The sequence below is a fragment of the Pteropus vampyrus genome, unplaced genomic scaffold, assembly GCF_000151845.1.
Source record: "Pteropus vampyrus isolate Shadow unplaced genomic scaffold, Pvam_2.0 Scaffold139, whole genome shotgun sequence".
Classification (NCBI taxonomy): Eukaryota; Metazoa; Chordata; class Mammalia; order Chiroptera; family Pteropodidae; genus Pteropus; species Pteropus vampyrus.
Window position 1 is genome coordinate 1,763,638 of NW_011888920.1, and position 21,239 is coordinate 1,784,876.

At 35.4% G+C, this 21,239-nt stretch overlaps 2 protein-coding genes across 6 annotated transcripts in view; both read right to left on the reverse strand.

The window, feature by feature from the left end:
• LOC105297472 (caspase-12-like) overlaps nt 1-5,226 on the reverse strand; it is a 19,784-nt gene extending 14,558 nt beyond the window's left edge. Inside the window, 3 exon segments of the mRNA XM_023535397.1 lie at nt 4,137-4,210; nt 4,768-4,821; nt 5,081-5,226. Of these exon segments, the coding sequence (XP_023391165.1) occupies nt 4,137-4,210; nt 4,768-4,821; nt 5,081-5,226 (274 nt within the window).
• LOC105297443 (caspase-13-like) overlaps nt 1-20,448 on the reverse strand; it is a 24,852-nt gene extending 4,404 nt beyond the window's left edge. The window contains exons 1-9 of one of the 5 annotated variants that reach the window (XR_002782278.1): nt 20,290-20,448; nt 16,427-16,681; nt 12,704-12,813; nt 11,697-11,870; nt 10,276-10,510; nt 9,290-9,433; nt 8,218-8,327; nt 6,572-6,675; nt 4,048-4,210 (exon numbers count right to left, since the gene is read on the reverse strand). Coding sequence is in view for 4 of the 5 variants with exons in the window: in XM_023535381.1 (XP_023391149.1) it covers nt 6,577-6,675; nt 8,218-8,327; nt 9,290-9,433; nt 10,276-10,510; nt 11,697-11,870; nt 12,704-12,813; nt 16,427-16,681; nt 20,290-20,395 (1,233 nt within the window). In the remaining variant the exon portion in view is untranslated. The other 4 variants (XM_023535381.1, XM_023535383.1, XM_011368112.2 and 1 more) reach the window with 4 other exon arrangements.
• Nucleotides 20,449-21,239: the final 791 nt, after the last annotated feature.

Consider the following 21,239-nt stretch of genomic DNA (forward strand, 5'->3'; position numbering starts at 1 on the left):
TTTTTTTATTTTATTCATTCACTCTCACCAAGCCAAGGACATTGTTCAACAATAGTCGCATTGCTCTCCTACATTGTTATTTTCCCACTTACTCATCTCATTACTATAACTATAAAAATACAGTATAATTCCCCCTTATTGAAACAAAACTCTCTCGATCCCACTTCCCCAACACTCCTCAAAAGCATTGTTTATTCTTACTGCTCCCAAATGTTCTTTATTCTCTCTTGAACCAGGTCCAATCACTCTTTTGTCTCTATATATAGGAAGATTATTCAAAATCTTAACCTCCAGTTTACACCTACGCCATGAATGTCATACTGGATATCTATTTGACTGACTGGTAAACAGCTAAATTTTGACATTTCCATGCCCCCTGCCCTACCATCTCTGAGAGTCTGTTCTATTTTATTCTTCCATTTACCAAAGTCATTTTTATCTTTCCAGTTATTCAGAAAACACTTCTTTTTTCTTTCTCAAAACTTTATTCAATTCTATTGGCTTTACCTTCAAATCGTGAATGTTGCTCACCACCCTCACTTCTATCATCTAGATCTAGATTACCATTGACTCTGAATATTTGCAGTAGTCTTCCAAGTGCCCTTTTGGCTTTCACTTTGGCCTTATTATTGTCATTCTCATCTTAATCTGTAGCCAGAGTAATCCTGATAAAATGTAACTCTGATAACTTAGTCTTCTGCTCAAAATTTTCCAATAGCTTTCTACCTTAGAATAAAAGTGAAAGATCTTTTATGGAAATGGTACTTTGTATCATCTGAATCTTGGTCACCTCTTTCTGATCTTACGTCCTAACTTTTCCCTATGCCTTTCACCCCAGATTCCAGCCACACTAACTTCCTTGCTACCCCTCAAACATACCAAGCACATTCCTGTCTCAGGGCATTTCTATTTGCTTTCCCTCTGGAATGTTCTGCCTTAACATATTTTATGGCTGGCTTTCTCTCTTTCTTCAGGCTGCTTCTGCTGATAAATTATGTGTTTATGTTGTTTCTGTTTATTATCTCTCTCTTTCCCATTAGACTACATGTTTTCTTGAGGACAGGGACTTTAACCACTTGGTTTTCTGTTTGATGGCCAGTGCTTGATGTACAGTCAGTTTTTAATATTTGAGACTGAATGAATGAATAGACTTTTGTTGATTATGTGCACTGTAAAAAGTCCTTTACCTGGTTTCTGCAACTTGTGTTTTTTCTCCAGACTCACTTTGATAAGTTTTGACATATGCGTACAGTCATGATACCATCACTACAATCAAGGTCTAACATTGTATATAGTGCTCTGAAATTTCATTAAATTAATTTTTGTTAAATCAATAGTTTTAATATTTAAAAAATTTAATATTTAATAAATTCTGTTTAATTATTATTTTTTATGCAATGTGCTCTCTAAATCATGTTGAAAAATTTCCTCACCTGACTCTCATAAAGATATTTTTCTATATATTTTTCCTCTGAATAACTTAAGAGTTTTGTTTTTCAAATTTGGATCTTCATCCGGTGTATTTTTTTGTGTATGGCTTGAGGTAAAAAAAAAAGTGTGTGTATGTGTGTGCGTGTGTGTTTACAAAATAATTTCTTGAATCACCTATTATTTTACCTCTGCAACATGCTATATTCTGTATCGTTCATTTTTAGCCTTCGTATGCTTTTATGTCTATTTGTGCCAACTGACAGCTTTATATTATGGCATGATTTCATGATTTTCATTTAGCCAATATTCCAACTCCTTTTTAATTTTTTCTTAGCTATTCTTACTACTTTACCTTCTAAACAAAGAATATATGAACAACCTGTCAAGTTCAAGAAAAAAACCCTGTTAGATTTTCTTTGGTATTTATGTTTATAGATTAATTTGGGTAGAAAATTAAAACTTTTACACTTATTAGTCTTTTCATCAATGATAATGGCATTTCCCACACACTAAGTAAACCTTTTTTATCAATCAATAATTTCTAAAAATAGTTTTCCATGTATACCTTGCAACTATTTGTTTAGAATTTTTTAAAAGTATCTTATAATGTTTGCTGCTATTGCAAAGGGAGGCTTTAAAAAAGCAAAAGCATTTCCTACTTGGTTGTCTTTTGAATAGAAAATGCTATTAAATGTTGTATATTTATCTGAATTCTTGCAAATGTGGGGATTTTATTATTAATTCTAAGAGATTTTCGACAAATAAAATCAAATTTTCCAGGATAAGAGATGATTTTGTTTCTTGTACTTCAAACTTTTTTACTTTTGGTTTTGTTTTCTTAGAATTCCAGTGCAAAATTTAACAGAAATGTTTTTATTTGTATCTTATTTAAAGATAACACTTTAATATTTCTGTACATGAAAGCAATAGATTTTCTCTATTATTAAGTGTTTTTACTCTATTTCTAATTTCCTGTCAGGCTTTTAATAGATACATGCTGTTAGATTAAGGAATTGCTTTTTTTCCTATTTTTCTAAGATTGTTTTTCTTAATCATGAATGATTTCTGACTGTAATTGAATGCCTTTCTAAATCTCTTAAAAATATCACAATTTCTTCTTTAATATCTTATTTTGAGAATACTACCATAAATGTTTCTAATATTAAACTCTGACAACATTCTCATAGTAAATACTAGCTGGCTGAAAAATATTAACATTATATCATCTGTGGCTGAATTTGCTTTGCTAGTACCTTGTTTAGAATGTTTATATCAATGTTCCTGAGAAATCAGTTTGTATTTTTCTAACTTTGCCTCCACTTCTCCAGTTTTGTATCAGTTTTGTACTAGCCTTGTAAAAAATTTAAGGAGTTTATTTCTGTGGAAGTGTTTCTATAAAATTGAGCTCTTCAATTTCTTGGAAGTTTTATAACACATTTCTTTGCAATCATTTGTGTCAATTAACTTTTTTTTGCAAGTAGATATAACAATTAAAAATTAATTTGTTTAATGTTTATTTACATATTTGGCTTTTTATTTCTTTATGTATTAATTTTGTTAATTCACTTTTTCTAGAATTCCATCTACATTATGTATGATAGTCTCTTGTTTTTTTCTGTATTTATGTTTATTTGTATTTATGGTACCTTTTTATCTCCAACATTTTCTTTGTGCTAATTCTAATTTTTCACACTCAATCTTACTGAATGTCTGCTATTTGATTAGTCTCTTTAAAGGACTAGCTTTTGCTTTCAGTGATCTGCTTAATGTTTTGTTTCATTACCATCTGATTGATTTTTGCTTATGACTTATTATTTGCTTTCTTCTATTTTCTTACTGATTTAGTATTTTTCTAACTTCTCAAGTTGAGTGCTTAGTTCGTACTTGTTATTTTTTGTTTTTATATGTGTGTATGTGTATACTTAGGTACATGTTTGTATGTGTATGTGCAATATGTATATGTGTATATATATATTTTTCAGCTATGTGTCGATGTGTGACAGTGTTTATGTTATTGGTTTTCTAATATCATGCATAGTAGAATAAGGCATCTATAACACATAATTTTGGATCTTTGTGATGTGTCTCATATTTCCTCATGGACAAGCTAAGTCCAGAAACATAAACATCATGAATCTTTGTACTGTTAGTTAACCCTTACAATTTAAAATTCAGTTAAACCTTATAATTCGGAACCCTTACAGTTTCAGTCTCTCATTGCCATAAAGTAATTAATAACTCAGATTCTAGAGTAAGTCAAATTGCATTCAAATCTTGGTGTGGCCACCTACTACTAACTGTATGACTTTGAGCAAGTCATTTAAGCTCTACATTCTTTTGTTTTATTAACTGTAAAGTGGGGATGTTGATGGTTATTACATTATAGGGCTGCTGTGAAGGTTAAATTAGTTACTTATATATAAAAACCCCTTACCATAATCAAAATCCCTACAATAATCCTGACATACAATTAATATACACAAATACTGATAATATAGTTGTATTTGACACCGAGAACATCCTTTTATTTTATTTAATCCAGTGCAGCTATGTGCTAAAATATTTATTCAGCATTCTATGTGTTGTGTATGTAACAGAAGTGATACATCTCCTTACTTAGTATCTCAGATGACCATGTTGCCAAAATTCCTCTATGAATATTCACCCTTCCAGAAAAGTTAACATTCTTCTCTTCCATTGCTAACAGCCTTCTTTTTCTCTGCTGTCCTTTATCCAATGACGTTTGTATTCCTGTACAAATCCACCAATGTTACACCATCTAAAACCAAAAGCTCAATTTATTTTAGACAATAACCAAGTGCTTGTTAAAGAATAAAATCTTAAAATAATCAACAAGAAAGTGAATTAACTTATAGCAAGAAGAAAGAAAGATACATGGAAATAATTTACTAAAATAATAGTTTACTGAAGAAAAAGAATTATTTTAACCTATGATGTTAGTTAGGTAACAAATTACATTTGGCCAAAAAGCTGAGAAGTGATAGGTTAGGTAATAAATGAGAAAACTTCTCTAGACCATTCTAGACCCCGTGTTTGATGAGTATACAAGTGAGGAGCTGGCCAATTTACAGTTCTTGGCTTCCAGATAGGCATATCTCCTTTCATCCAATTGCTGAGGGCAAGTCATGGCTAGTTGTCTTCACTCAGTGAACAGACATTGTGAGTCATAAAGCTAGAAAATTCAGTTAGCTTTCTCCACTTCATTTTCATTCACCCACCATTTTAATTGAAGTTCTATTCTCTATTAGCGGACCCAAAAGACAGTTTGTTTTCATTTTTATTCAAATATTAAAGTTTAAATAATGTGTGCAGTACTGGTAAGGGTGCTTCTGGAAGTTGATAAAGAAGAGCTGGACTGCCTGTGATTTCCTGAAGAAGAGCAAAAGAACAGAAAGTCAAGATAATAATTCCTAGAAGCCTTTAGTCCATTCTTTATCATGATTCTTTTTTTATCCTCTTCCATGTGCTTTTGCTAATTCCCTTGACTTCTGTGAGCCCTGTAGTTCATTCATCAAAGAAGTACTCAGGATGATCTTTGTGAAATCTAATTAGAGTATCTCATTTCTCTGTTCAAAAGCACTGTAAAGGGTTCCTATTTTCCTCAGGATAAAAATTTAAAAACATTTACCGTATGATCACCAAAGCCCATGTGATCAGGCTTCTCACCATTTTTCTGAATTTGTCTCTATCATATTCCCTACTCTCATACTCCTCCAGTCCACTGCCTTCTTGCAATTCTTTAAATATGTTAAGCACATTGCTATCTCTGGGCATTTGTACTTGCCAGTCCCTGTACTGGGTCACTTTTTCTGCATAGAATCACAAGGTTCATTACTCCACTCTGATTTCATCATTTCACCACTTCAAAAAAGCCTTTACTGAATAATCTACCTATAATGATACAATACTCATCTCTTCACGTCTTTTTAGTCTCCTTTATTTTTCTTCTTAGTTCTAATTATTCTCTGACATATGATATATTTACTTGTTCATATATTTAGAGTCTGTCTCCATTCAGTAGAGCATGAGCTTTCTGAGAGCAAAGACTCCATTTATTTGTTCACTGGTATATTCCAAGATTCTAGAACAGAACCTGGAACATAGTAAATGCTTGATAAGTATTAGTCAAATAAATAGCTCAATCCCCAAATGTGGTTCTAGTAGACTAATTAGGTGATTAAAGCTGATGAAGTATCTGCAATTATGCAACCAGGGAGTCAGAAACCAGAGATAGGAGATGGTGGATAAATAAAGTATTGACATAAGCTTTACTATAAAATATAATTTTAATTATGTTTCTGAGAGAGAGGTTAATGATTAATGATGAATAATAATACAGTATGATATAAAGCTGTTGTGAGTGAGTAAAGTAATTGTTGGGTCTAAACTCGATGGGCTCATTCTAAAACATTTTGACCAAAAAAAGTGTGTGTTAGCATGGGTGCTTAAATGGATTTCTGAGCAAGAATTAAGAATCTGACAGCAGACTGATTGTTTTGTGGTTTACTGTGAGAACAGTCAGAGAACCAGAGTTTGCATCAACACAAACATTACAGTTCAGAATATATTTTATACTGTCTGGTAATGAGAATTCGATGTCAGTAATGCGATACTTGCATTCAAAAGACCAATGCCCTGCTTTTCCCACAGTCAGCTCTTCTGTTTTGTTTTGTTTTGTTTTGTTTTCTAAGATCTGAGGCAATGTTTGGTGACTCAATGTGTGTGTGTGTGTGTGTGTGTGTGTGTGTGTGTGTGTGTGAGATAGAGATAGAGAGATGGAGGTGGAGGGAAAGAGAGAGAGAAAGAAAGAGAAAGAAATATAATAATAGAAGCATGAGTACATTTTTATTTTATTAATTGCTACCCTGTATCTTTCATTGTTTATTACTTCTTTTCTTGGTCGGCTTATCTCCTTGATTAACTGACTGACTGATTAATTGACTGTGGAGATGGAGGGGGAACATAGATTCATATAAGTAGAATAAAAAATAATACCAAACTACATCAACAAGGAACACTAATTTGACCACACAAGCAATCGGCTATCATTGGTCATTGGACCTCACCACTAATATTACTCTCCCATTTATTTCACCTGCCAATAATTCTTGATACATACCCTTTTCAATTGCCAGGAAAGAGGTAGAAATATCTTGTCATGGACTGTCGCTCAATAGTGGGCATCTGGGCTTTAACATCTGGTTTATCAAATGATCGTTGTACCTGAAAACAAAAAGAGGCTCTAGACGAGACATCTCTTATGCACTCTCAGAAAACATTTTGTACCATGAGCCAGAAAATTCTAAGAATGAAGGGTGCACCCAAAGTTGATGGGACCAAGCCCATGGCTATTCTAAGGCCCTGCCACTGTTACCCTACCTCTTAGAAGTAACACCCCAAGTCAGAATATACTCTTTATCTTAAAATAAACACCTCATGCCTAATCCAAGTCCTTTTAAACTGCCTTTCCTCTATTTTCCATTTCTGATCTACAGATCTGATGATCAGTTATCCCTTGGGGTCTGTTCACGTGAGCTAGATCTGGAAGATCCTCTACCTTCAAACTCCACCGAGGCTAACTGCTCGAGTCAATATGGCCCAAAACCCAGGATTCTGTCTTTAAGGCCTGAACACCGAACAACTTTCACATCCCAGCCACCAAGCTGACCTCTGAAGTTTTTTGCCACAGACTGATCAATGAGATTCTATTTCTAGTCTTCTTGGCAATGCCCTTGAAAGTATAATGTTTAATTCTTATTAATTCGACAGGACTTAACTTTATAAGTTCCCATTCAGAGAGATCCTGACTCACCTTACATTACAATCTTCTCCAACTTACTAAAGGTATATTCCTCTTTCCCACAGGAATGCTACTGTTATCTATAGTTTTGAATTTAAAAGTAATCATATTTTCCTGTGTTCTTAATAATAATCCCTTTCTCACTAAAAAAAGGAGGGAAAGAGGAGCATCTATCATTCATTCATGCATTTACTTATTGAAATAAATATTAATTCCTATGTGCAAGTATGTTGAGCAAATTCCTGCCTTCACAAAATTTGCATTCAAGTGAGTAAATACAGATAAATAAAATAAAATAAAATAAATAAAATAAAATAAAATAAAATAAAATATATAATGAGATAATGTGGTAAGAACTATGGAGGAAAACAAATTAGGAAGGAGTAGGAAATATGGAATATCCTGAATTGGGGAAGGAATATCATGTCTTCTCTTTTGGACCACTCTACTCAAAGAATGTCTTCTGTATTTCTTTCATTGTTCTGAGATCTTTTTCTTTATTGACCTTATCACTATCTGTAATCAGACATTTGTTTGTTGGCCCACTTGTTTAGTATCCATCATTCACAAAAATGTAGGTCCTAAGTAGCCTTATGTCACATGTCTCATTTACCCCTATGTCAACAGGATAGAAACCATTAGCAAGTAGACCACTTGATATATTTTTATTTAATAAATTAAGCATAAAAAATTAATTTAAAATACTTTCCATTCTTAGAATTTTAAGAACTTATAGCCTATAAAAATACAAGCTTATATTTTATATTATTTTGTTCTGTTTTTATCTCCTGCTATGGCGCATTGACATTTCTTTCTAAAACAAATTTTAAACCCCTGGGTAACAGAAACCAGGTAGGGCTCTACTTTTGTTTGCCTGACAAAATCTGTCATTGTCACTTCAGAGGATAATAATAATAAAGTCTTACTAAACAAATAAGTGATTTAAAAAGGAAAAAGAAGCTTACCTTTCGAAATACTTCTTCTAGGTGACAGCACCAAGAATAGTTTTGAAAGCATGAGATGAGTTGTGCAATGAAGAGAGAACCCTTTGTGATATCTCTCCAGGACACATTATCTATGAAGATAGGGAGTGGTAAGTCTTGGGCTGTGGCCTTAGCTATTTTGTTGTTGTTGTTTATACTTTTGTTTTGTTTGTTTTTAAGCAGAGCTTGGGAATTGACATATAAAGAGGAAGCACTTATATTTCTACACAAAATCATTTTCCACATAGAGGAAACAAACAAATAAAAAACTATCAGAGGTTGAGCTAAAGGGGCAACTTATCAGAATTGCTAAAGTTTGCATAATGATTGCATTGTATTCCTGGGGCTGACCTTCTATTATGTGCCTTATGTTTATTCACTTGGTTTTGAAAAGAAGCTTGAAAGATAACTGGTATTATCCCATTTTACAAAGGAAAGAATAGAAGCTTAGAAGGATTAAAGAACTGTCCCATGTTCATACAGTAAGCAACAAGAAATGGCCACCTGGTCCAAGGTTGCTTACAGATTCTATAGCATATCGTCTTTCACAATATAGTAAACAAAATAGTTGAACAGATCCAAAGGAAATTTTTTGAATGGAAGAGGAACATATTTATGGCATAAAATGTGGTGATAGTTTCACAGATGTATACTCATATCCAAACTCATTATGTTAGATACATTAAATATATAAAGCTTTTTATATGTCAATTATACCTGCATGAAGTGGTTAAAAAGAGACTTTAAACAAAAATTTGCAAATTAGAAACATTCAAATATAAGGCTTCTTAAGATGATTACCTAGAGGTCAAAGACTAAACGCTGTCTCTCTGCTATTAGGCCTAAGAAGCCCCATAGAATCATTTTCTACCTGTCGTAAAAGGGAATCCACATTCCTTCCTACTGAGGTATACAATGGCACTACTCTAGCATCACATGGGAAATATGGAGAAAAGGGCTTGAAATTGATCATTTGAGAAAGGTCAGCCAGTCCCAGTCATTCAGAATTGGCCTCAGGCCCACAAATTCTTGTCTGCAACTGAAAGATACATACGTGGGGTGGAGGAGCAGAAAGCAATGAAGTCCTTCTCCACATGTGTCTTGTAAACGGCATCCTCCTCCAGGTTCTCAAGTGACTGCGAATGGCTGTCTGCCAAGGCTGCTGGAGAGTCACTGACCCACAATTCCCCACGATTTGCTGCAGAGACATCGACTTCTCACACACTGTGTGCCTCCCTCCGTATGACTATCTTAGTTGCCAGCTTCAACCTTTTTCAATGTTTATTCTCACCAGTTTCATACACCCGTGCGCAACTCCTCCTCGCACCCCGCACAGACAGCACTTTGCCTCTTTCTAGTGTCTTCAAGCAATGTGCTAATTAATAGTGACAGTATCTTGTCAGTAAATAGTGACAGTATCATAAAACTGGAAGAACTCATTTGCTAAGAAGAGCAAAGGAGTTAAAACCTTATTTGCATTATGTTAGAGTAGAGTTACCAGTTTTTAGCTGTTATTTCTGCTTTTTCCCCCAAACACTGCTCCAAAAAGCTGAGAAGCAATTGGAAGTCATTAAAAAAAAGAAAAATTTGATTGTGATCCCATGTAACCTCATCTCCCTACTAATTTCATCTTCGATAATGTATGAAAATAAAAAAGGTGCTGCTATTACAGAGTAGCCTCACTTTCAAATGAAATTCTTCAAAAGCCAGAGAATGTCAGAATGTCTGTAAAACATTTACAAATAAAGCTGTCATTGAAATGATTTCATTCCAAAGTTGAAATATTTTTGTTTAACATTGATTTAGAGATTCTGCCAATCTCCTTCATCACTTACCTTGGATTAAACTGAATAGGTATTTCTCAGCTGAATTCTCATGATGCACCCCCCGCACACCCCCGCCAACTGAAGTTTCCTAATAATTCAATTCAGTTTGTTTGCGCCTAATGGGAGCAAAGATTGTTTCCCCTAAAAATAAAACATACATCACAATCCTCAGCAAACACCTGAGGACCTTTGGATTTTCCAACTCAGAACTCACCACCTCTGCAGGCCTGGACGATGATGACCTTTGGTTTGTCCTTTAGACTGAGGCAGTTGCGGTTGTTGAATAACCTGAAGATGGTGTCATATGGGAGCACATCTGGTTTTTCATCACTATGCAAAGTCCCACAGATTCCATCCAGGATGCCATGAGACATGAATACTAAGAATGTGCTGTCTGAAGACTTGTGCTCTGGGCGGGCAGCAAATTCCCACAGCGCTGACTCCATTTCCTGAAAAAGACCATAAAGTCTTACTTTAATAGGACAGGCATTAAACTTAATCTGAACTCCCATTTATCATGAGTAGTATAGGAAACATCGGTAGTGTTCCAATCACGGTGGCTTCACATTATGGTTACTCAATGGTAGTTTTATTTTTCTTTCTATATTGGAACAGTTGGTTCAACTTTCTACTCCCACCAACATTATATAAATTGTCCTCTTGACACTTTTTATATTTGCTTATTGTCACTTTTTATGCTTTTTTCTATTTCTGTCTTTTCCCTCATTACTTAAGGAGAACCTTGTATCATAAAGATATCACACAACTTCCCTTCTAAAACCCTTCTCACTGTACTTAGAATAAAATAAAACTTCTGACATATATATACCCCCTCCTGCCATCCTTTTTTCTCTTCTAGACTCTAGTCCCACTGGTCTTCCTGTGTTTCTCACGTGCCAGTTTCATATTCAGTTCAGACTTTTCATTAGTAGTCATCTTTCTTGGAATGTATTTTATTCACATCTTTCTAGAGCTGTCTTGTTCCTGGTAGTGCTCTGTCAGCTCCTATATTGTCTCCTAACAGATGCTTTTCGACCATTCCATCAAAGCTATTATTCCCCACTTACTACTCTGCTCTTAGGTTTTCTTTGTCCTTTTTCACTTACTTTTAACTTTATTTTCACTCTTACGGAGACACACGGACACATCAAATCTCAGAAATTTTCTGTTTCGCTTTTAGTTTGATTGCCCTCCACCAAGTTCGCATTTAGGTTCACTACTGAAATCAAGTCAAGCTGGGAACTTCCTGTCTCATTCACAGACCTATTCCCAGTGCCAGGAATAGCCCCTGGGACAAAGTTGGGACTCAGTATTTGCATGATGAGTAGACACCCGCTAAACATCCATTACTTTAGAATTTTCTAGGATTATTGGATATAAATCCCAATCATCCCACTTTGGAACTAAAATTGGGTGGGTACATGTGCCAATCACTTTTTGTCTAGTTTTATGGAATCGATATTTGGATAGCAAAAGAAACAGAAGTAAATTTAATGATATGTTTAATACTCTCATTTTATAAACACACAAACACACAAACATGTGGCCTAAAGTTGTTAAAGTATTTGGCTAACATATTAATAGGAGGATATGTGTTGAATGCATACATGTTTTTAGTGGGTGAGGGGCCCTTACCGTGGCTGTGAGTTTCTCTTTCACATCCACACTATAGCCAAGGCCCTCAAGAAGCAACTTCATCCCTGTAACATCAAGCTCAGACCCCTTCCTGAGAGGAAGATGATCAAACTCTGTATTGCATATGATGAGAGCCAGACGAGTGCGGTCCTTTCGCTCCTTTATTGGATAGATCTGCAGGAAATAAATACACAGTGAGTTTGAATTATCCAAATCTCCTTTAAACCTTTCTATACTAATCACTGTTGCTTTGTTAAGATCTCATATAGCAGCCCTCTTCCCTCTTCCGTACCAGAAGACACTGCTTCCTTTTTCTTTGTAGTAGATTGAATTGACAATAGGAAGAACTGAGGAATGAAAGTGATTCAGTGTTCAAGAGCCCAGAGTGGGACCCAGAACATATTTGGGATAGTTATACAAGAATCTTGAGGAAACTAGACCAATTCCTACCTTATCCATCTCCTCTCTCTTCTCCACCTAGACAAAGCTTTCTTAGTATTCAAGGTTCAGATCAAATTTTATAAAAATCAGGAGACATTTGCTATTGGCTCCAGCTAAAAATAAATACTTGAAAATTCTTTGCCTTTGGTAACATTATTACTTTGGTACTATTTTAACATGTCAATTTATAATGCATTTCAGGCTTTAATTATATTTTTAAATATGCTTCGCATCTAGGCTTTTCAACTAGCATGCAAACAGATACTACTCAGCCATGTTCTCTTATAAATATTTTGATTCTATAACCTTGGCTAAAAATGTAATAAATTCCAAAAAGATATGAGAACAAATAAATGAACAAAGTGAGATTTTTATCATGGGGTTGAAAGAAAATTGGAATCTGTATGAGGTTACATGATTTTCTCCTTACTCATTTCCTCCTGTAATCTATGAAATCAATTACCTCCCCACCCAACCACTCTATGTTTAGTGCTTTAAAAAATTGTGCATTTAGTGAAAGCAATTGTTTCTCTCTCTTTCCTCATTTCATGTACAGAGCACAGTACCTCTCCAGCCCTTTCTTTACACAGTTTCAGGAACTCTTCATGAGGACAAAGCTTGAGGGTATCTGTAGATTCCGCTGACTCAACAGGTCCCGCCACTATTTTCGAAAGAGCTGCAGGATACATCACATGACATCACATGATATAAATTTTGATATCTGCCTCTGTGACCCAATTTTCACCTGAGAATATCGACAGAGAAGGGAAATTCTGAGAAGATTTTTTAAAACATCTTTTAATGTAGGAATCATAGTTATATCTAACTTCTGGTATGAAGAGATGTATTGTGACTGGGAAAGAAGAGAGAAATCCTTGGTAAGAAAAAGCAGATCCACCTAAAAATGTAATAGTATATTCTGATTATTCTGAAGAAACACTTTGATGATTTGGGGTCAAATTTAGCCTTTTTTTTTTTTTATGTTTAGCAAAAACAGTTTGAGTTTTGCAATGTTTTTACTCTAGAGTAGTCACTCATCCATGTGTGCTTTCTCCTGTCTCTAAGCAAGAGTATATGAGAAATATAATTGAATCCCATGTACAATTTAAAATTTTCTGATGTGTACATTAGAAAAGTAAAAATAAGTGGACAAAATTAATTTTAATATTTTATTTAACATAATAAATACGAAATATTATTTCACAACTGTTACTAGCCACAATTCAAGCACTTAACAGTCACGTGTGGCTGGTAGCTGTCATATTGGATGGTAAAACATTCCTAATCTCCTCCTACTTCACACAACACATAACACACACTTAATAGAATCCTGAACCCTGTGCTATCCAAGTAGTAATTTTTCAACAACCTCAGCCTGAATTCTTAACTTCTTCAGAGGAGATGGGCTTCAGTGATTCCTTACCGAGTTGGAAAGTCAGCCATTCAAAGGAGAAATGCTACCTGGTAACCAGAATGCTGTATCCAGGGCCAAAGGGACAATTTTTTGGTCAGAGATTTTAACATACTCTGGGGGCCCTGGCCTCCAAAGTGCTGAACAACCAGCGCTAAATTTTTAGCCCATGTTTTAAAAGATGAGGCGATAACTCCCCTTCGTCAGAGATGTTTGTTTCTGACTCATTCAGCCTGATCCCTAGAGAAATGTAATATGATCGGAAACCAGTCCAACTGGCATCTTTTGACTGAGATTGTGCAAGAGACTGGGAAAGTCCAGAGACCACCCCTGAAGGAGGAAGGAAGAAGAATTCATAAATGGAAATTAGAAGAGAGGTTTATAAAGATCTAATGTAATAAGGCTATTATGAACCAAGATACTCTCTGATTTTATTTAAATAAAAAAAAAACAATATTATCCTGTATGAAATTTTCAGTTTTTATATTTTATAGTTTTTTTCTATTTTACTAATTTATTTCCATTAGTTTTTACATAATATTTTTTTTGATAAATGTCTTTCTAAAAAGTTTTCTAAAAACCTAAGTTCTGAAGATGCAGCAAATTATAAGTCTTTAAGGAAACCAAACTTTCTGAACATTTATTTTTAAAGATTAAACAGTGACGCGTGTTCTCCCTTTGCATTCCAGAAGATCTTAGCAATATAAAGACACCCAGGGCCCTGGGATATTCCCTGGTCAAAGCGTGTGTTTCTCATCAAAAGTCTCCTCTGGTTCCAGTTTATTTACATGTTTGCTAAACTCTCGAACTTAAGAAATGCTATCTAATGTCTACATATAGATAGCGTTTGCAGATAAAATTGGGAATTAGGCAGTATTTCTATCTGAAATCTAGTAGTAAAATTAGCATAAAAAACAAATCCTTTCATTACAACATAATGAATATTATTGTGCAGCCCGCTGCCCAAAAAGAGTTTCTTTCCATTAGCCTGGCAGTGTAGCAGAAAGAAATGAGAGAAATAGGGGTTTCGATGAAACTTTTAATATCTAAGTTTTATCTGTTAACTAATGTAATACTCAGGACACCCCTTCAACTGATAAAAAAAAAAAGCAAGGGGCTGGTATGAGATAAGTCAAAACCATCTCCCTTGATGGGTAGGAATTTGAGTACTTATCTCTCTAAGTAATAGTGTTTGGCATATAGCATGTATATATATGAGTTTGCTAATTGAGTTTTTTAAATAAGATAAACAAATAGCTTGGATTCTTTCTATCCTCCACTTCATTTTCTTAATACTATGCTAGGAACCCTCAGAATTATATCAATGTCCAAAAGGCCTGGCCAGGGCTTTTATGTATTCTGATAGCCCAGCTCATCCAGCTTTCTGGCCTGCTGAGTGAGTGTGCTATAGGTGTCCGGGATCACTTTCGAGGCTCCATGTGTAGATAGAGCCCAGGGAACCACTGAACACATCACTTCACAGGATCTTTACCTGTCTCCTGCCTGCCACAATCTCTCCTGATACAACAGGTTATCTCAGTTTAATTGAATGCTCATTGTGATTCCTAGGGTTGCTAAAATTATTTTGAAGCTCCTATTACTTCAATTCCAGTTCCCATTTGTTGAATTATCTCTGATATTTGAAAAAAAAAACCCTGGTTTTTTTTCCTGTCTCATCCCAGATTTTAGATAACATAATGAACCTGCACAAGGACCAGTATAAATATTAATGAGAACACAGCCTAGGCCACAGTCTTGGACATCTGTCACATGAGCTTTTGCTTCCCACTGTTGACCCCAGAAAAGGGCTTATTGAAAAAGTGTATTTGTTATAGTGAGGGCTGTAAAATTTATGTTGTCTTTTGTTTATAATTTCTTATTTTTGATAAACTCTAGTATTCAGGGCTGGAATTTCAGGTTAAACACAGCAAATAGAGTCTGTCACTGGTGAACTTGGGCCTGTGGATATTTAGGCTCTAGAAATATTCGTAATTCAATGTAGGTCAAAAGTCTTGAAAGGTTTTAATATATTAGATACTTTATAGGTATTCTCCTAATCAAATTTTGTAACTTGCAGAAATGAGTAAGCACTGGAAAGCCCTAAATATGATAAGCCAAGTAATTATGATAACTAATATATATTTGCATGTGTGTTCTCCATTTGTCTGTTCATCCTATATTTATTTGTCTGCTTTGTGCCTAGCACTATGCTTAAAACTATTATTGATTGATGAAGAAAACTGCTGTACTCTGGATTAAGTAATTTGGTGGATTATAGTCCCACCTAATGAGATAGAAAGGGGATAGAAGTGGAATAGATTTGATAGGGGAAATCGAATATTTAATTTTAGATATCTTAGTTTTGTGAAGCCAGGGGAATATTTCAGTGGAAATGTTGAATATGCAGCTAGAGCTAAATATATCTAGAGCTCAGAGAAGAGTGCTAGATGAGAGCTAAAATCTTAGGAGTTGTCAGCATATCCTTGCCATTGTGTTTCTAGCCTTATAAAGCCTATGAAATTACTGAAATTGTCCTCATTTCACAGATGCTGAGACTGATGCCTAAGCAGGTTAAGAAAATTGAATGAAGTCAGATAGTGTCCAAAGTAAAAGAACCTAGCTTCAGATATCCCTAACTACAAAGTGTCTATAACTAGCTATTTCCATGAGCAACCTAAACACCAAAGACTCAGCTTCTTAGCTAACTGGAAATCGAATTATGTCTCAGGAAAGATAACGGAACCCTTAAAAGGGCAATGATAGATTTAGTGAAAATGATATTTTAGTAATTTAAGGATGGAGGGCATTATAGAAGACACCAGAGCTAAACTGGTTTTGAAAAATTTGAGATATTCATTGTAAATTATTCCATTCTTACCTTCTGTACTGGTGGAATTTTTATCCGTGTTAAGGAAGGTTTGGACAAGGACTTGACCTGCCTCGTGGCGTTTCTGTCGCACAGAGTCCACCAAGACCCAGGCCTTGTCTGCAGGTTTGGCATCTTGAAATTTTTTCTTTTCAGTTTCCTCCAGTTTCAGAACATTTTTTTCCACCAAGCCATCCAAAAATCCAGTTAAGATTTCTTTACCGAAAGCTTCCAAAACCTTAAGTGGTTTTTTGTCGTGGTTTTCTTCTGTCAGAAATACAAAGATTCCTTCAACTGTGGGCACAACCTAAAGAGTTTGGTCCTGTCTTTAGAGCGCTCTCCGTGATGTGGAATACTCCTTAAATACTGTCTATTTCATCATTTCCCCAATAAAGTACATACCTCTTTCATTATACCTATGGAGTTCTTTCAGCCCATTAAATTCATACTAGGCTGTGTTTAATGATTCATTGACACTTAAGTTTTTTGTTTGTTTGTTTTTGATAGCTCCTCATCCCCCTTCTATGGCGCTGGGCCTAATGTCATCCACTGTTCTCATATTGCTCTTTCTATTTTTCTCCTTCTCATAGCGATGTTGATAATCCACCTGGAATGTATGCCCCAAGGAAAGTCCATGCTTTTGTCTACACTGTAAATTCCTCCTTCTAGAACCATAGGATCTTTTTCCTTTTCTGCAGTTAGTTTCCCTGGTGAAAGCACTATGCTTTTGAATCCACATTTTTGTACCATCTTTGTGCTTAAGAACTTAAATATATGTATATGCTTGCTGAATACATGCATTAATGAATAAATGAATGAATGCACCCAAAGTTTTGTCTCAATCAAGATTCAGAGATGAATATTCTCTAGTGACTAGTCTTTGAATATGGTAGATTAATTTGATACCAGGTTAATTTATTATTGTCTCATCTACACATTTTCATGACTTCATGATTAACTTTAAATAATAAATTACCCCCAAATTTATAGATTTAGCCTTGATGTGCATACCAAAATTGAGACTCATATATCCATCTCTTCTCTACATTCTACATACTCATTGTACTCATCTTTATAAAGCTGATCTGCTCATTTTTTATTCACCTGCTTTGTTTCCTGTACTAGTAAGTGATATCTAACCACCAAGTACATCAAGCCAGTAAAATACGGTGATAGTGAATCTCTCCTGCCTTCTTAAAAAACTTATTTTCCATCTCACGTCAAACAGTATATTGATTTTTATCTGCTAAATATTTGCGGAATTTGACTACTTCTTTCATTTCTAATCGCTTATTAGTCCATTTCAGGCCGACATCCTTTCTTTTCTAATTAGTTCAAAACCTTATAAATCTACTCTTTTCCCCGTCTAATATGTTCTTCACAATGAAGCACAATGAGGGTTCCAAAATCTAGATTTGATAATGAAACCTCTAAGCTTAATCTACTCTAGGTCTTCTCATTTATCCTCATCCTCTGCTATTTTAGCCACCTACTCTTACATTTTAAGCACTCTGCCCTTCTTTCATTTCTAGAAAGCCCTTACATAATGATCTCTATGTAGTTAGTCTCCCACCCCTACATTTCTCCCTGTTTCCCCACTGCTCCTTTTAGCCTTTAAATCTCAGATTAGATGTCGCTTTCTTCCGGGAATCTTTCCCTGATGCTTGCAGACTAGATATTGAGTCGGAGGTATATGCTCCCAGGACACCTTGTTTCTCTTTAGGCTAGCAATTTTTTTTCTTGTAGTTGTTAATTAGTTAACAATAGCCAACCAAACTCAGTTATTTATATTTATTGGGCCACTTTATTTTTGTCTAGTGCCTTTCAGTTTCTCAAATCTGTTATTTAATGATGCCCTGATTTCAATCCAATAACCAGTGAGGCCATCCTGCCTGGCCAAAGTGGTGGCCATGAGTGTCGATTAATCTACTACTCCCCAGCCAAATGCTCTATTAGTGTCATGAAGAAGACAAGAAAATAATCAATCCTTGCATTTTAGGAACTTAAATTAAATGTTATGTGAGACATAAACCCTGGAAAGAATTATATCACAGAGAGAATCAAAGAAGTAAAGAAACATGAAAGCAAGGAAGTATGAGTGGGGTAAATACAGTAAATACAATTTTTTGTGAGGCTGAGGTCATGTTTTAGAGGGATTTATAGAAACTATTTTGAAAGGTGGGAATGAGTAAGTTCAGACATTTTTTAGAAGGCAACAGGGAGCCACTGCATGTTCCTGAATAAGAAAATTACATTAATAAATAGCTAGAATGTGAGAACTGATACTTTTCTCCTAATGATTCTAATTTGCAAACAAACTTATGACAGGCCAACTCTATAAGAATTATCCGTAGATTTTTAAAAGATTGCAAATGCCTACAGGCTATTTAAGATTGAGCAATTCAGGCTGATTCCTTCTGGGCTGGAGCTTCAACCACTCCTGTTCCCCTTCGCGTTCCCCATCCCCCAGCCCTCCGAGGTCGGGTACCAGCGTGTCTGTTATCTGAGCAAGGGAGCCATCAGTGCTTTATGCTCCCGGAACAGGCATGGTGCTCTCTCGTGGAGCGTAGCAGGAGGCAAGGCGATGGATCAAGTGAATGCGCTGTACCAGCTACTGGTGAAAGCGGTGATAGTCATGAAAGACTCAAGCTCAACGCAGCACTATTGGCTGAAAGCCTCAAGGTAGCTGGGTTCTGGCACCCTGAGCCCGCCTCTTTCCTCTCCCCCAGCTACCCCAGAGCAGCTCATTGGTTAAAGTGTACAGCTGAAACTTGTTGGATTTCGTTAACTAATGCTGCCATAAAATTAATTAATTAATTAGAAATATATTTAAAAATAAAAGTAATAAATTTAAGCTAAATAGAATTTTTAAAAAAGAAAGGTCGATGTTTAAAGAATGGAGTGTGTAATAGATTTTGAAGAAGTCCTTATATAAAGAAATCTGTAAAAAGAAAAAAAGAACAATTCAGGGTCAGGATAATCTGAATGATCTGAATTTTGAAAAATGACTTCAGATTATTCAGATCTGTTGTAAAGTTTAGAAACCACTGATCTTAAACCTCTTCTCTTTCAAATGAGGAAAATAAAGTCCAAATAGTGATATGACATGTGCGTACTAGCTGTATAAATAGCTAATGACTCCATCTCTTAAGCTTTTTTAGTTTCTGTGTGTAAGAAACATGACCTGAAAGTAGTATGCAGGGTGAATTGGAGGGTTAAATCCTGGAGAGCGGGAGACCAGTTAAAGAATTGTGGAAAACAGTACAGAGTTTCCTTAAGAAAGTAAAAATAAAACTACCAAAAATTCAGCAAAAACAAAACAAAAAAAAAACTGTAATAGTAATCTAAGAAAAAACTGCTGCAGTAGTTAACACCAGGACTGGAGAGAAAGAGGGAAAAAAAATAGAGTCACCTTAAAAAGACCAAGAGTGTACTTCAATAGAGGGGATGGCAAAGGGGGCAGGAGGAATTAAAAGGCTCACATATGATTCTGGGAACAAGGTTCATGATCCAGATGACTAATTTGAAACTAAGAGGAAGCTGAGAAGATTTCAGAGTGCATTTAGAAACTTCGAGAGTTGTCTCACACACAAATAACATACTCTATTTGTCTTTACCCTTCTTTCTTTACCAGAAGCTGACAGAAAGGAATGAACTTTTCCTGGGTCTAAGGTATCTAGAAACCATCCTTTCCTTCAGCCCCTCTTAGGCAGTATCCTTTGATTCAAGTTACAGAGCTAATAAGGGGAAGAATTCAGCTTGCACACTATTGGCCTGTTTCCCTTTTATGATTTCTGCTTGTCACAGAGCAATGAATAAAATGTTTCCTAAAACCCAAGCCCCTGACCCCTAGTCAGAAAAGGACCCTTACTCACCAGCCATTTGGAAACAGCCTTTGTCCCTTCCTGCTGCCTTGAAGAGAGCCACAGTCCTGAAAATGAAAGTTACTGGCCATTTCCTTTTTGTAGGAGGCGGGGACATTTAGTCACAGATTAGGAAACTGCTGCTTAGAACTTCTGAGTCGACTGTCGTGAAATCCCCAGAAGTCGACAAATGAAGTTCTCAGTTTTTTGAGAAGAGATTTGTCGTCCTTTGGGGGGAAAAAACATGGAAATGCTCTAAATATTGTCCTTTTGGTTGACACCTCTGACTGTTTTTTCCCTCATTTTCCTTCTCTCACTTCACTGCCTCCATGCCTCCTTCTCTCTGTCCTTCTCCTTCTGATTTCTCAGTATTTCTCCTCTGCTCACCTAAAAATCATGAAGGAGTTAAAAGTAACAGGTGTCCTTTTATTTCTGTATTGCTATCAATCCTCTACCTGTTTCCCTGTCATTTTAATCTTTTATGGAAGTTCTGAAAAAATCCTCATCTTCACTCCTCTCATGCTTTTTTAACTGCCTAACCCTGCCTTCACATTGCATTTTTTTGGAGGGCAACTTCTCGCTTTCCTTTTCGATATTCTCTGAATAATGAGTGATCACAGAAACAGTCTCAGGGTATAATAGAACAAATGTAAGATAGTACAAAAGAGATATGTCCAGAAGAACAGTTAACAGGAAAAAAAAAAAGACTGATATGTTCAACTTTGAAGGTCTTCAAAAGGTCAGAAATTTGCCTTCACTTCTAATGGTTTAGGATTAGAAAGGGTTCATACTTACAAGTGAAAGGGGAGTACTTTCATTTTTTTTTTAATTCTAACATAGCTGAGTGGAGAATTTCACCCCAAACTCATTACCACTGTACCACACAGAGACATTATTTTGTATACAACACATTTGAGCGCTTATTCATGGGGTGTCATGTATTGTCAGCTAATTGTTTCGTG